The sequence below is a fragment of the Fusarium venenatum genome (assembly GCF_020744135.1).
Source record: "Fusarium venenatum strain MPI-CAGE-CH-0201 chromosome Unknown EDB82scaffold_2, whole genome shotgun sequence".
Lineage (NCBI taxonomy): Eukaryota > Fungi > Ascomycota > Sordariomycetes > Hypocreales > Nectriaceae > Fusarium > Fusarium venenatum.
The window spans coordinates 3,875,689-3,890,868 of record NW_027072130.1 but is presented as its reverse complement, the minus strand read 5'-3'; the positions used below and the strand labels follow the sequence as shown (position 1 = coordinate 3,890,868).

At 47.3% G+C, this 15,180-nt stretch overlaps 6 protein-coding genes across 6 annotated transcripts; 5 read left to right on the top strand and 1 right to left on the bottom strand.

Annotated features, from left to right (window-relative positions):
• Positions 1 to 491: 491 nt before the first annotated feature.
• EDB82DRAFT_523925 (uncharacterized protein) lies at positions 492 to 1,066 on the top strand (the record flags this gene model as incomplete). Its single annotated transcript, XM_025734247.1, has 2 exons — positions 492 to 965; positions 1,019 to 1,066. 2 exons carry the CDS (start codon positions 492 to 494, stop codon positions 1,064 to 1,066), a joined length of 522 nt encoding a protein of 173 aa, XP_025585073.1.
• Positions 1,067 to 1,306: 240 nt separating this feature from the next.
• Positions 1,307 to 3,315, bottom strand: EDB82DRAFT_497938 (alkaline-phosphatase-like protein). Its single transcript, XM_025734246.2, has one exon. It carries the CDS (start codon positions 3,240 to 3,242, stop codon positions 1,347 to 1,349), a length of 1,896 nt encoding a protein of 631 aa, XP_025585072.2. The 5' UTR covers positions 3,243 to 3,315; the 3' UTR covers positions 1,307 to 1,346.
• Positions 3,316 to 6,459: 3,144 nt separating this feature from the next.
• Positions 6,460 to 7,794, top strand: EDB82DRAFT_497936 (uncharacterized protein). Its single transcript, XM_025734245.2, has one exon. It carries the CDS (start codon positions 6,839 to 6,841, stop codon positions 7,649 to 7,651), a length of 813 nt encoding a protein of 270 aa, XP_025585071.1. The 5' UTR covers positions 6,460 to 6,838; the 3' UTR covers positions 7,652 to 7,794.
• Positions 7,795 to 8,244: 450 nt separating this feature from the next.
• EDB82DRAFT_415246 (ankyrin repeat protein) lies at positions 8,245 to 8,685 on the top strand (the record flags this gene model as incomplete). Its single annotated transcript, XM_065607585.1, has 1 exon — positions 8,245 to 8,685. A coding segment is annotated over one exon (441 nt), but the record flags the coding sequence as incomplete, so codon positions are not given.
• Positions 8,420 to 13,375, top strand: EDB82DRAFT_162075 (ankyrin repeat-containing domain protein). Its single transcript, XM_065607093.1, has one exon. It carries the CDS (start codon positions 8,734 to 8,736, stop codon positions 13,165 to 13,167), a length of 4,434 nt encoding a protein of 1,477 aa, XP_065464702.1. The 5' UTR covers positions 8,420 to 8,733; the 3' UTR covers positions 13,168 to 13,375.
• Positions 13,376 to 14,896, top strand: EDB82DRAFT_162059 (uncharacterized protein). The gene is made up of 3 exons (XM_025734243.2): positions 13,376 to 14,123; positions 14,180 to 14,381; positions 14,431 to 14,896. Exons 1-3 carry the CDS (start codon positions 13,583 to 13,585, stop codon positions 14,792 to 14,794), a joined length of 1,107 nt encoding a protein of 368 aa, XP_025585069.1. The 5' UTR covers positions 13,376 to 13,582; the 3' UTR covers positions 14,795 to 14,896.
• Positions 14,897 to 15,180: the final 284 nt, after the last annotated feature.

Below are 15,180 nucleotides of genomic sequence, written 5' to 3'. Positions count from 1 at the left end.
TAGTCCAAGATGGGTGGCGTATCGTGAGGTTATGACAGGCAATGCCGGCCAGTCTAGAGCATTCTATCTACTGTATTCCAATAACTCGTGCCACATATGCCTAGGCCTTGGCGCTTATTGCTTCGCAGTTTAAATAGAAAGTGGACTGGTGGGCTTATATGTATCACTGGTCCCATGTTAATCAACAGTTCTGTCCGTGGGCCAACTGCTTGTAAGCTTACCCGATCGCCTGTGGCTTTGAATCTACTTTCATACTTTCTAGCCTGATGATAAGTTCAGGATGTATAAGCTTACTTAAATAGTCTATTCTCGGTAGAAGGATATTTGCCAGGTCACGATAACATAAGACAATTGACAAGATAGGCCCGGGACACAAAACCGATAAGGGAGTCTAGTATAAATAACATCTTTCGAATCTCTCTTCTACTGTAGGAAACAATTTCATCGTACAGACACTGCCGCGCACTAGAAAATTACTATTACCAGGCAACATGCTTTATCAAAGCGTCATTCTCGGCCTCGTCGCCACAGCCACAGCAATTGATATCCGCTTCTACACCAACCGCAATGGAGCTTGTTTCGAGGGCCCATGGATTGGCTTCGCAAACGTCAACCCAGGTGTATGCTGCATCCCTGCCGGTGCGAATGCCAACACCTTCTGGGCCACTGCTGGTCTTCACGCGATTCCTAAGGGATGGCGTATCATGGGTCGAGGCTATGGTAATTCTAGATGTAATGAGTTACCGATGCAGTACGCCAGCGGCAACGGTAACGGAGCAGACTTGTGTCTGCCCCACAATGGCAACAGTCTCAAGAGCGCAAAATACGACTTTGTTCAGAGTGGTCAGAAGAGAGATGTTAAAGACGAAGAATGTAAAGATCGAACAAAGGCATCTGAGCTAGGTCTGGGTGATGGAAATGTTTATGATATCAGCAACATGACTGATGAAGACGTTAATAACCTGGTACGTTTATTACCCAATGCATGTTTGATCGAACGCTAACGGGATTTAGTAAGGACAACCTCTCCCACAAAGAACTCGTTCATGTCACATTAATATGCTAACCACTTTGTAGTGTCGACCTCGTCATGGAAGGTGCCTCTGTCACCGATATGCCCCAGTTGAGCACTCTACATCGTCTCAAGCCATGAGGCTTTTAAGAGTATCTGTCAAGTGTGAAGAGAGATGGCAATTGCCTGTTGTAGGGCTTCAGAATGTTTTGTACCATGTTTCCCAGACATGACTTCGAGTCAGTATATATTATGGTTACCAAGAACACTCAATGGCTTATGAACTTTAACATTGTTTAATTGACACGCTATTTGAATAAAAAATTTGATCTAATTACTGGCCTTTTCTTTCTTTGACCTTTGGATTTCTCTCATATCTCCATCGCTTGCTGTTATCTTGCACATGCCACCTCGTCATAAAGGCACCTTCTTCCACCCACCCAGCCCACTCAGCACCCCACCTTGTCTCGACGGCTTCCAAGAACGACACAAAGTCGAAGGCTTGGATACCATCTGTTTCCAAGGAATCAACAGAGACGTCACTTAGTCTCCACTCGACATTATCAATAAGGGGGATTGTCAAATGACGCTCCGGGTGACGAGCATCACGAACATTGAGCATAGCTCGGCCAGGGTTGATGACAGTAAATTGCCAGTACCCTTGACCTGTTTCGTTGTTGCTTGTCTGCAAGGGTCTTATGAGAGATTGGCCCTCGTAGTTTGGTAGTAATGACTCTGCGGCTTCTCGGCTGACACCTTCCAACGAGCCTGTCTCAAGAAGCATATCGAGGATTGTGGGTAGAACCTGGGTAGAGTGGACTGCATCGTGAACATCGAACGAAGGCAAAAGAGGGTGAGATAAAACTAGAGGTACATGGTCTGCTCCAACACTGGGATTGTAATAAGGGGACGCCTTATTGTTCTCAACCAGCGAGACGCCATGATCACCGAGGAAGACTATCAAAGTCTCATTGGCAACACCCTGTTCGTCAAGAAGATCAAGGACTTTCTTAATCCACTTATCGTCATAACCCTCCGCATTCGCGTAGTCAGAGAGCTCCTTGATCTCCTTTCCTGAGCCTAGAGGGACAGACGTTTCATTGGCGGGTAGCCCGTAGCTATGATGACTCGTGCTTGTGATATGTGTAAGGAAAACTCGGCCATCGTTCTTCTCGGCATCCTCAAACGCATCACGGATGTAGTCCTCAAGAGGGTCTTCTTGGAAGCCAAAGTAGTTAATGTCCTCCAACTCAACCGCTCCGTGTGTCGCATTCTCATTGCGAAGCCAATCTCGGTCAATCGTGTTCTCCTTGGGGAATCCCATAGCTGCCATGAGCTTGTCATGGTTGTCGTAGTGGATCGTAGCAGTTTGGAAGAAGTAGGACTTCCATTTCGAGGAAGACGGGTCGGCCTTGTTCATCGCGTCGAAGATTTGAGGGAGGCAGGGTTGATAGATATGTCGCTTGTAGTCGAGGTTGAAGTCTGCGATAAGAGGGTTCAGGCCGCAAATTGTGCCCGTGAGACTTTTGAGAGTGTATGTGGCAGAGGTATAGGCGTTTGTGAAGCGGGGACCACCGCGTTTCGGAGTCTTATCATGCTTGAAACCGTCGTCGTAGTCACCTGTGATGTAATTGGCGGTAGGCATTAACGTAGAGAGTCTATCCAGCGCTTCTCGAGGAATCTTCTTGTTAGGGTACGAGTCCTGGAAGCGATTCCAGAGGGGACCATCCTTCTTAATGGGAAACACATCATTTCTGGTGCTTTCGAGGAGGAACATGATCACATGCTTCACAGGAACATCCTTGAGCTTGCCTTGGAGCTCCTCCAGCAGTGGTTGTTCAAGGTTCGAGATCTTGGTAGGATCTGAGACGGAAGAGTAGTGCATCTCGTCCTGGGCATACCAATCTTCGAAACCAGCCAGTGACTTGCCCTTGGGTAGCCAATTAAACTTGGGTGGCTCGGCAACAGCTGATCGCTCATCCCACTCATGTTGGATGCCGACTTTGAAGTGTGTTGGTAGCTGGTCCAGGAGAGGCGAGGTTGAAGACATGTCAACGAATGGGAGAAGACCAGCAGTCCAAGAAAGGAAAGTCAGGGATCGATCACTGGGTCGTTCGAGAGACAGGACAAAAAGGGCCAAGATGAAGACATGCCAAGAAAGATAAGGAATACTATGAAAGAGACGTCTCACGGTCGAAGGCTGAATGCGAACACCACACACTTTGCGCATGCGCTGCGAGAGGCGCGAATAGGAAGTTTGCGACTTTGCAAAGCCAACCGAGTCTTGAGACAAATCATCGTCGCCGTCGGAGTATTGGTTGTTGAATGCATCGACTTCAGGTTCGGGGATTCGGCCGTAAATGTTTCGCTTTCTCAAGAGACGATTGGCTGCCCTCCCCGCGAATAAGAAGGGAAAAGACACGACATCAGCGCCCCATCCAAAGGTTGCGTAGCAAACATCCTGCAGTGGCCAGCTGACTAACAGTAGGGCTGCTAGGACCAGGATCAGGGTGACAAGACCGGAAAGGAAGATCGCTCTTGACGTGGGGTCAGAGACCATATTGATGTTCTGCCAGTGGATTTCGGATCCGGCGACGAGGTAAAATGTAACGGAAATAACGGCGAGGGCGACATTGTAGATGATGAGGACACCAGCAAGGGTAGCGGTTGTGTATTGTGCGATCTTGGCTGTAAGAGGAGGTTCGAGGAGAAGTCGTATTATAATAAGAAGGACGATATCTTGGATAAAGAATGTACCGAAAAAGGTAAGTAATCGAGACGTAGCAACAGCAGTGCGATGGCTGTGGATATGTGAGAGCTTGGCTGCCAAGATGGCCAAGACGGCAAATGTGAAGATGAAATGGCGGTTGGCAAGACGAGAAGCCGACTTGGTCAGCATAGCAGGTAGACGGACCATATTGACTTGACTGTAAAGGAATGAAGAAAGAAAGAAAGAAGGTAGTCTGCTGAGGCAGACAAACCACAGCTAGACAGAATGAGTGTGGGCAAACCGAGCACAAACAAATCAAGGATCACCGACAGAAATGCAACAGAACAAAATACGACCAACTTTTTTTCCAGAAAGAAAAATGGAAAACAGGAAATATGGGGAATATGGGTTTCATTAATAAATGTCGTTATTCTTGTCTCCCCCTTCTGCCCGTCCCATCCGGAGTCGCCTTTCAGTTCAAGCACCTGATACGAAGGGAAACGGGACCGCTTCAGCCTCCGTGCTCCTATTTTTCCATTTAGTCGGGTCCTTGATCTTATGTAAAAGATAGAGGTCGCGTGGGCTGTTTCCCTTACACGACTAGCTTGTGCTCGTCTCATTTCGTATTATCGGAGCTCGGCACCATTTCTTACTCTTTCTTAGACATAATTGGTCAGGCACGGACTTTTGACATTTCTTACGTCAAGCCGAGGTGCCGAGTACTCAGCTTTAGATGATCAACAGTGGAGCAAGCTAATACATCCAAGAATAGGGGTCAGGGCTAGATTTAGCCTGATACGGACTGGTTAGGACAATAGGGCAGTTGAGCTGGCTGTGCATGAGAGAACTCTGGCAATTTATGCCGAGTCAGTGAATTTGTGCCAGTAAAAGCCAGAGAACTTTTGGTAAGGATGAGAGTCCAGAGCCTCTAAGCTAGGGTAAAAGATCGACGTACATGGCCCCCAAGCGCCAGTCTTACTTACCCGAGACCAATAAAACGAAATTCACCTCGTATACGCCTCACTTAAGCACCCCTTTCGGTCGTTTCCATGTCTGGATTTGATGACTTGTGTCATGAGTTGTTGGCTTTTGTTTTCTGAGCCTGCCAGAAGTGTCATCTCGTCAACCAGGCACGGACTGTTTTCACCATCAGTCTGGTGTTTTAGTGTGAAACAAATTGGATAATTTTAACTAATGGCGGCAGCAGCCTTCAATCGCCACGAACTTAAAATAAAAACTTGGGGAGACATTCCTGTAATTCTTTTCGCAGACTTATTAAACCAGAATAATAGTGGCAAGTCACAAAAAGTGTGACGTCGTTCAGCGCACAAGTTAGGCTATTGTAAGCCTTTTCGAAAATACCGGTTTTGTAATGAGAATCCTTCCTTGAGCTAGAATGCAAGTCTAACTGACGTCTGACATAGCTGCCAATGCATGTAAATAGGATCGACCCCGCATGAAATAAAGTCTATGTTGCTGCCCCTACCTATCAATTAGCCAAGGGAAGTCAAGACAGAAATCGCCTTGAAAGCCCAGAGGTGCTTTATAGAACAGCTTGCAAGGGGTGGTATACTGTCCAGGTAAGCGTTTGAGGCAGAAAAGGTAATACAAAGCTCAATCCGGTCGTATATTGCGAAAAAATATATTGTGCTTTGTGTAGTCTGGGTATTGGCTATCATGAAGTCTGGCACCCAATTGCTAGATGCCCAGTAAACAGGAAAAGCGCTTCTAAATGGCGTGCTTGGAACCTAGACTAGTAGTTGTGTATGGTCTGAGTGTGTACATAAAAATCGTATGTACTCACAAATGATATTGCTTACAACTGCAAATACCAACAAGTACATTTTTTCTTTGTAACTGTAACTTGTATGAGATCGTACTCCCATATTCGTACAGTGACATGCTATAGTTATCTAGATTCATAGAATGGAACCCACATACTCCACTGCTCAAGTATGACCGAATTCGACTTGCAGTGCGACTTGGCATCTGGAACAAAATGCCGTTATTCCCGTCGCCAAGGTTTCTAGTCGGCCGACATCAGTACAACCACAAATGAAACACTCTTCATTGGCTCACGACGCCTCATATTACCCTGTAGTCTATTGGCCTGAAAACAAGATACATGCCCGAACTGTGCGAGTTAGGAGAAAAATATGGATGCAACATTTTCTTCACTTATTGGATGGACATGAGGACAAAAGAAAAAAGGCAATTGTGGACAGCATGTTGTGGTGTTTTATCAGCTGTCAAGAAATTGACCAACATGAAACCCTCAATTGAGACAATCTCGCTCAGGTCGGGCTATGTGGCGATGCCATCACATTGGCCCAAAACAAGAAAAATGATACGTACTTAAGTTCGGAATACAAGTGTCCCTACTCCAAGATCCACGTGGGCTATTGCATCATTAACACAATCTGTGAACAAACATACACGATCGCATAGGGAAAATGACTGAATCCCATGATTGTCATCGAAATCCACAAGGCTGCAACCCCTGAAAACCTTGCAAGGGGCGTGGAAGTGGCTTGACATCAACGCATTGTGATTTGTGGGAGCATGTCTCATCCCTGGAACCGTCACTACATCGCTCTTAACCTTCTCACGCCAAAGTCGTGTCATGTCAAGTTAGTGCTGATGTTCTCTGATAGGCGAAGTGGGTAGGCGACTAGATAGCTGGTTTCGGCCACTTCCATCTGGGGATAGCGTAGATCCTTCGCTAACTTTTCAACAGGTAATGGGAATTTTTGTCTCTTGTGCTCGATTGTTTGCGCTGGTTCTTTAAACAGCCAATATGCTCAGGAAGTCTTTGGCAAACAGTAGTACTGGTATATCTCAAAGGCGGGACAAGTAAGTTTTCGAGATTTGAAAACACCAAGCAATCACCTCACGATAAGACTTGACGAAGGACAAGCGCTAGAATTATGGGTGCGGATGCCTAAACCCGGAAATTACTACCCACAATCCCTGTTCTCTAAGATTACCCGGTGAGGTAGAGCCGTTCTTAAAATCTCACCAAAGCCCAGACTTGTCACCGCACACACTCTTTTGCTGCACAACACTCATTCCAACATCGTCATTCGTTTAATATCTAATTCTCAACAAACAATACAATGCATTTCTCAACCACTTTTGCGGCACTTGTTGCCCTTTCCGGCTTCACCTCTGCCGAGCCCAACGGCTGGTCCAAGACCAAAGAAGCCGAGGATAGCCCTTCAAAGCTCGACGACTGCGGCTGCTGGCCCATCTACCAGGCCATGCTCAAGTGTCAGAAGCTCAAGTTCCCTGAGGAGTCAGCCGAGGATTGTGTTTGCATTCCCAACCCCGACGGCTGGTACGGCTCCATGGACGGCTGCCGCACTTGTCTCTCGTCCAACACAAACGAAGACTTCTTTGATAACATGGCCAAGCTCGTTACACAGCTCTTTGTCTCTTGTACCAACGCCGGTGGCGCTGTCTACAGTGATGGCAACAGCATTTGCGCCAGCAACTCTTTCCGAGAGGCCTGTGTTTCGCTTGGTACTGATGGAAAGGCTAGTTGGGCTAGCTTTGAGCAGGGCGATACTACTGGCAATGGCACCTATGTCCTGGACATTGAGGAATATGGTGCCAAGAAGGATGCCTCCACTTCAGTGACGACTGCAAAGAATGCTGAAAAGACAACAGCTGCATCTGCAGCTACTGATTCTGCCGATTCTACCGAGACCGAGACAGAGGCCACTGATTCCACCAAGACTGATGCCGAGACCAAGACCACAAGTGTTGGAGCGGCTGCTACTACTGGCACCTCTGAAGCTGCTTCTGCAGCTCAAACTCCTGCTGCTTCAGACACCACAACACCATCTTCAGCTATGAAGCTTGCTGGTGCTCAAGCTGGGGCAATGGGGCTTGTTGTCGCTGTCGTCATTGGAGCTGGATTGCTTTAAATGTTTGCAGCTCCAGCTCTACTTGCAACACGGGTTAGAGATATGTACTTACTAGTTGTCAATGTATACTTTTTAATGGTCTGCAACTTTGATTCTAAATTGCATGCCCACATCATGGAATAGTTCTCGTACTTTGCACCACCTAAGAATTGCTTCATAAGTTCCTTTCCTGGTAACATGTCAGCCGCATATTACTTGTTTGAGAAAGCGCAATATGATTAGTCAGTCATCTCTCTTACCCCGCTTTATCATCTCGATGGCAAGTGAGGCTGAGGCAGTTCAACGTTGACTGATAAAGATCGAAACACTTGTCTCTGGTGGTTCCATATGACCCACAACCAAGACACAGGATGGCTTCACAGAGTCCCCAAAACAAAACAGGCACAGATCCTATCGACTTTGAGTCAGCTTCGTCCGATAACTTGCTGGCGACGGGCATGAGTCGGCTTTCCATATCCTCAGACCTTGCCAAACGTTTGTTAAGAAGCGGATTTCTCCCGGATAGCTATGATAGCATCAACAAAACTGAAGCTCTGGTATGGGCTGTCGAGAAGAAGCAGACCGAACTAGTGCGGGAGCTTATCAGCCATGGAGCTGATGTGAACCTGCCAGCTGAGGACGGCTGGACCTGCCTGAATCTTGCTGCCGGCAATTTCGATCCTGAGACTTTGAATGTTCTGCTTAGAAATGGTGCGGATGTGTCTACTATTGCTGGAACATCTGGACGTACGGCACTCCACTGGGCCGCAGACCTTGGGGATCTAGAAGCAGTGAAAATTCTTATTTCTCATGGCTCAAATGTTGACGCGCAAACGATTCAAGGAAGCGGTCCTTTGCATCTAGCCGCTGATAATGGGAATGTAGAAGTTATTCAGGCGTTGCTGGAAGCCGATGCCAGCATCCAAGGTGTCGATGGCGAAGGATGGAGCCCATTGCATGTTGCGTGCAGAAGAGGACACGAAAGTGCAGTGCAGCTTCTGATCGAGCGCGGTGCAAACATGGCTTTGAAATGCAAGCAGGATCACACTCCTTTACATACCGCAGCTTTTTCTGGGCAGCATAAGGTTGTGTAAGTATAACTCATGCTCGAACGCGAGCTATCTGTTGGTCACAAAACGGGAAATGAAACGCTGACATCGACCATACATCGTAGCAAACAGCTTCTCGAACATGGAGCAGACGTCAATGCGACCGCTACTGAGATGGGAAGAAGCGTTCTCGATTACGCTGTGAGCGCCAATTCTGTAGCTACCGCCCAAACTGTGTTGGAGTACGGTGCTAGCATCGAAAGCTGTGACATCAGTGGCACAACACCTCTGATAGCAGCAGTTGTTTACAATGCCATAGAAATGGCCAGCTTCCTTCTCGACCATGACGCAAATTTTGAAGCATCGAACAATAGTGGTAAAAGACCATTGCACCTAGCCGCAGAGAAAAACTTTGGACAGATGACGCAGCTCTTGCTTGAAAAGGGTGCAGATATTGAGGCAAGGGCGTATTCGAAGGTCGATGATGATCAGATAGTAGTAGAAGGCATGACACCATTGTTGGTAGCTGCTAGATTTGGGAGAGTTGAAACTTTCCACATACTTGTGGATCATGGTGCCGACGTCAAGGCAATCAGTGCTGGCTATAATGGCATACACATGGCTACTATCGGACAGGCCAAATCTCTGATACGGTTCTTTGCCCAAGAAGGGGTGGCCATTGATGCTAGGACCATGGATGAAGGAAGCACGGCACTCATCAGAGCTGTCCGCGATGGTTACCCTCAGATCGTTTCGTTACTGATCAAACTGGGTGCTGATGTGAACGCATCCAACAATATCGGCTGGACTTCTTTGCACTTCGCCGCCGAAAATGGCTTTAAAGATGTCATCGAAATACTGTTGAAGGCTGGAGCTAACCCAACTGCCGAGACACTTGACGGCAAACGACCACGAACGATCTCGTGGGAAAATCACCATGATGAAGTGACAACGATATTAGACGGAAGTGTGCCAATATCACTGGACGCGCGGAATAAGTCACAGGCTCGAACCCTGTCCGCACTCTTCTATGCTGCTAGAAACGGTCAGCTGAACAAGGTTTCTCAAATACTAGATGAGGGAACCGATATTAATTCGCTGGACGCTGATGGCCGAAGCCCTTTGTCACTGGCTGCTGAACATGGATGGAGTGACATTGTTCACGCCCTAACGGGTAGGGATGCCGATCCAAACGTGCAGGACAATTATGGTGCATCGCCACTTTGGTGGGCATCAAGATATGGTCATGCAATGATTGTCGAGCATCTCCTCGATAAAGGGGCACATTTCGATAGCCCGGACGCAGATGGCCAGTCACCTCTCTCCGTCTCATCACAAAATGGACATCTGAAAACTACCAAAACTCTGTTGGAACATGGAGCCAATCCCAATTCTTGTACTCACTATGGGAAAACACCCTTGCTCTTTGCAGTCAACAACGAGCAGCTGGATACGGTGAAGCTGCTCCTGGAATCCGGAGCTAACATCAACTATAAGAGCCCACATGGAGATTCAGCGCTATCGTTGGCAAGTGAGCATAGGTTCGGCGGTATAGTGAATACTCTCAAAGCCCACCCGAACTTGATCATGGACGAGTCAGAGGTTAGGGTAAAATCAGAAAGTGCAACACCTCCGCCCATGAGCCCCATTCAACTCGTTTCTGACGTTTGCCTAAAACGCCATTCGATGTTGATAGATGCTGTACGAGAGGGCCAAATCGCGATGATCAAACGACTGATCAAAGCAGGAGTTGACCCAAATTCCTCTTTCGGTCGCGAAAATCCTCTTTATGAAGCTGCAACTCGCGGACAGTCTGAGGCAGTAGCTATCCTTGTAGAGCAAGGTGCCGTTGTCGATCCGGATGATGGATTTCGCACCCCTTTGGTAGCTGCAGCGTCTTATGGCTTTACGAATACAGTAAAGTTGCTTCACAGCCTTGGAGCCAGTATCGAGGCGGGTCAAGAATGGGGCCAAACGCCCTTAGTGGAAGCCGCACAAAACGGGCACCAGGCAACGGTATCGTTACTTCTCCAACTTGGTGCAAAAACCGAAGTAAAGGGCGACTATGGAAGAATGCCATTATGGAATGCCACTTGGAGCCGACACATAAGCACTGTAAAGCTTTTGGTTGAACATGGAGCCAATATAGAGGCCGCCGACCACTACGGCTTCACCCCCTTGATGGTAGCTGTGCGAAATGGAGACAGAAAACTTACCGAGTTTTTTCTTGAGAAAGGGTCCCAGATGAGGCCAGAGTCTCAGCAAAACTACTCGCCTTTGTGCTTTGCAGCTGCCAATGGCGATGAAGCCATCGTGGATTTACTCCTTGATCATGGGGCAGATGTGGACTATTTCTCGGATGGAAAGTGCACCGCACTACACATTGCAACAGATCGGGGTAACCTCATGGTCATGAAGATGCTGATAGAGGCCGGTGCGAATGTTGATTTGAAGGACGGTGATGGCAGAACTGCGTTATCATTGGCAAAGGAGGGCTCTAACGATGCCACGATGAGATTATTATGTCGAGCTAGCAGCCTACGACGAGACAGTCACCGAGAACGGAGAAAGGCTGATGAGGTGGATTTCAACAAGAAGGACTACTATCAATATCAGCCTCTAATGATGGGAGATTCCATCCGCATCATTGAGCTGTATCCAGGCAACCCCGGGGACATAATGGAGTTTGAATTGGAAGAAGTTTCACTTGCTTCTAAAACTCCATTCGAAGCCCTTTCTTATGAGTGGAAAGAAAGGTATGGGACGATACCAGTTCAATGCGACGGGCAGAAGATCCTCATCACTCCCAATTGCAAAGCAGCCATGGAAAGACTTCGGCTGCGAGACAAGTCAAGATACTTGTGGATAGATGCTATATGTATCAACCAGACCCACGACCAAGAAAGAAACCAGCAAGTTGCCATAATGGGAGAAATATATCGAGCTGCCGACAGAGTTATTATGTGGTTTGGAGAAGAGACAGAAGCCATCGAAACAGCTTTCGATTTGCTGCCAAGAGTGGCCAGAGCACAACGTACGCTTTTGCAGGAAGCCGGGAACTTCCCAATTGAGGAAGGGTTGACAGAAGAAGTAGAAGACCCTGAGACTTTATTGAACAGTATGTTCAAGGAACAGAATGTGATGGATGCATTTGAGGATCTGATGCAGCGAACATACTGGACACGAGCTTGGATTCTTCCTGAAATCGTGATCGGTGGCACCAGAGGCATCGCTATGTGTGGCAATCAATCTTGCGATTGGGCGACCCTGAAGTATGGTATGCCTATCTACAAATTTTGTAGGTTTGGGCAACCACCTATCATCTTCAACAGCGGCCTGGTTGGTGAGTTGGGACCAGAGGCTGAAATGCTTTTTGAAGATGTCGTTTTCATACTCCACACGCTGGAAGCTACTGACCCTCGTGATAAGATATTTGCATCATTGGGGCTCGTATCACAGGGACGCATATCAATTGGCAAGAAACTAGTGGAAAGCCCTGTTGCCGACTATACAATGAGCGTACAGCAAGTCTTTGTACATGCTGCTCGTTATATGATTGATGTCGGTGGTGTTTTCTGGGCCTGGAGGCTGGGCATCCAACGCAGCACGAAGGAGATTGACAATTTGCCTTCATGGGTTCCCGACTTCAATCGAAGACCTGCAATTGCGGAAATCAACCCATTCAGAGATGTTAAACCATCATGCAAGTTGGATATTAAGGAGGATCCGATAACTAGCGAGACTTCTCTGCGAATTAGTGGCTGTATTGTTGACAAGATTGTGTTCAAATTGACCCTGAGGAGAGACCTTGAGATCTCAACCATTCTTTTGCTGGTTGTCGATGCACTTGCAAATACGGACCGCAGCATATACGGCACGTACCCGGTTGGGGAGGGGTTTAACCTTGACAGCAATACCGAACATTCAGGGAAGGGGAAGGGTGCTGAGGGCTCGCTGATGAGGAGCACAAACGCAATGTCGCTTTTCAACACCATCACCTCTTTTGAAGACAAGTTGAATAATGAGGATAATGGCGCAACACCAGAAAGGATATTGCCCCTTCTGACGGGATACCTTATCTGGACACTCTCGATGAACAAGGACACGCCGGGACTGTCAAAAACAGCGCCAGACTACGCAGAGCAATTTGCAGAGAGGTGGACCGACGAATCCGATGACGATGAAGCTTTTGCCGATTTCGAGTTGGATAATCTCAAGCTAGTGGAAGATGTGTTGAGAACAGACAAAGACCTGATTTACACAGAGAATGGTTACTTTGGTCTAACGAACCCTGGAGAAGCAGAGATTGGCATGGTGGTAGCGATAGTTGGCACTGATGCTACACTGCGGTTGTTGAGAAAGAAGGAGGATACAACGCCATTTTATGAATACGTTGACATGATTTTCTTGAACACTATGGGCCAGGAAGTTGATAAGCTGGAACAGATGTTCCGAAATGTCACCCCTGAGAGATTAGAGATACGCTAGCAGATGTAAAGGAGATAATTGACAAGTATGGCATAAGGCTAGCGGTTAAGGCCATAGGTCATGTTACGATCGTGAACCTCGGCTTCTACACCCGAAAGGGAATAGCCTCTCCTTTGGCTCTCCAGTTTCGAATGGCCGATTAAGTTCGAGACTCAAAGTTAGCACGCTCTTGGTCTAGCATTTCGATAGACGCAAAAGAAAATCGATAGTATTTTAAAGCCCCTGACTAAATCCAGGTACGATCCCATTCAATCAGCGCTAAGATATATCCTGTAAGATGAAGCGGAAAAAGGAAGCAGTTTAACAACCCCATATTTATTCATGACAATTCCCGTGTTTTTATTGCTTTGACGTCTTGTAGTGCGAAACATTTCCACTCTTTTATTGCCAACTATCGACACTCGCTTCCACCAAAATGATTGCTAAGAGCTTTGCCCTCGCCCTATTCGCAGCCACGGCGGCTGCTGGACCTTGCAGACCTGGCCAAACAACGACTAGTGATTCAATCACTACTGATTCTGCGATTATTTCTTCTTCCACTACTGAGGAAGCTTCTACTACTACCACAAGTGTTGTGGAACCTGCTGGTGATGCAATCATCTTGCAGATCAACACCAACACACGTCTGGTCAAGAGAGATACAATCTTTGTCGGAAACGATAACCCCTCTGACTGCACTTATGCTTCCGTCTTCCGTCTCGATTTCGATCAACTCCTTTATAACGGCGTGCCTATTTATTTTGCTGGTAACGAGTACCAGGAGTTAGCTGCCGATGGTCAACCTCCAGCTAATGCAATAACCACCACTTTTTCCGTCTCTGGAGGCAAGCTCGCATGGGAGAACGATGCTTTTGGTGTCGCAGGATTTTGCTATCTTGAGACTGATGGAAAGATCTACATTACCTTTGGATCATCGCCTGATGGCTGCGAGGTGGTGTCTTTGACAGCGTACAAAGGTATGCACCTATTGTACTAACAATTAAAGTTGAGTTAGAGACTAATATTCTCATAGAGACACAGTGTCAGAATGGCCAGATTGTTGGTACTGAGACTTCGACTAGCGATATAGTAGAGCCTGCTACGACTGTTGAAGCGACCGCAACTGCCGATGTCTGCGTGGTAGGCATCGGTGGTCCAAACGGTCAACCTCCCCGAGCAAGCCGTCTTGCCGACTGTTCCCGCTTGAACGTCATCACAGTGAGCCCGCTCCCAGTGTAAGTACAGCTCACAAAATTCAAAGTGCTGTAAACTAACAAAGCAAAGGACAACCACGGTTATTAAGCGCGAGCTCGCCGTCCGTATCCCAACGGGTAAATACACAGGCCAGCCAGTCATTAACACTCTTAACCGCCGAGCGGAAGGAGAACCAACCGCCACTACAATCCAACCGACCAGTACCCCTGCTTATGCTACGTACTGTGATTCCCCAGAGGCATACTACGAGGCTTGTTCAGAGGCTGGCGTCACTGCTTTTACCACCACAATCCCTACCCAGACCAGCACGACAGAAACAACAGTTACGGATTGTCCTATGCGAAAGATGGCAAAGAGAGCTGGCCAGGCTGTGGGATATGAGTTTGAGGATAACTGGGAGGCATACAACATGCCGGGATACAAACTGTTTTAGGGTAATGTGTACTGCATTGAACTTTGGATGATGTCAATGTTTTTACTCAAACAGTCATTGATTGAGACAATAGCCACATCCTGAAATTAGCAGCCCAAATTATATCATGGCTCCGAAGTCAATAAATACCTATTCTAACTCATTACGGTATCTCCGCTGCTTTCGCAAGCCACTACTCTGTATCACACTGTACATTGCCTCAGTATGACTGACAGGGGTATCGGAGAAACATTTTTATGCAGATTTTTTTGTTATAGGTTAGAACTTGATGTTTCTGGTACTTTTTTTCCAACGAGCCGATTGCCGAGTGTTTCAGGCAGTAGGTACATATTGAGATTGAGGCATCTCAATTCGAGGAGTGACTGAATCCCGTCTTAAAGCCACCC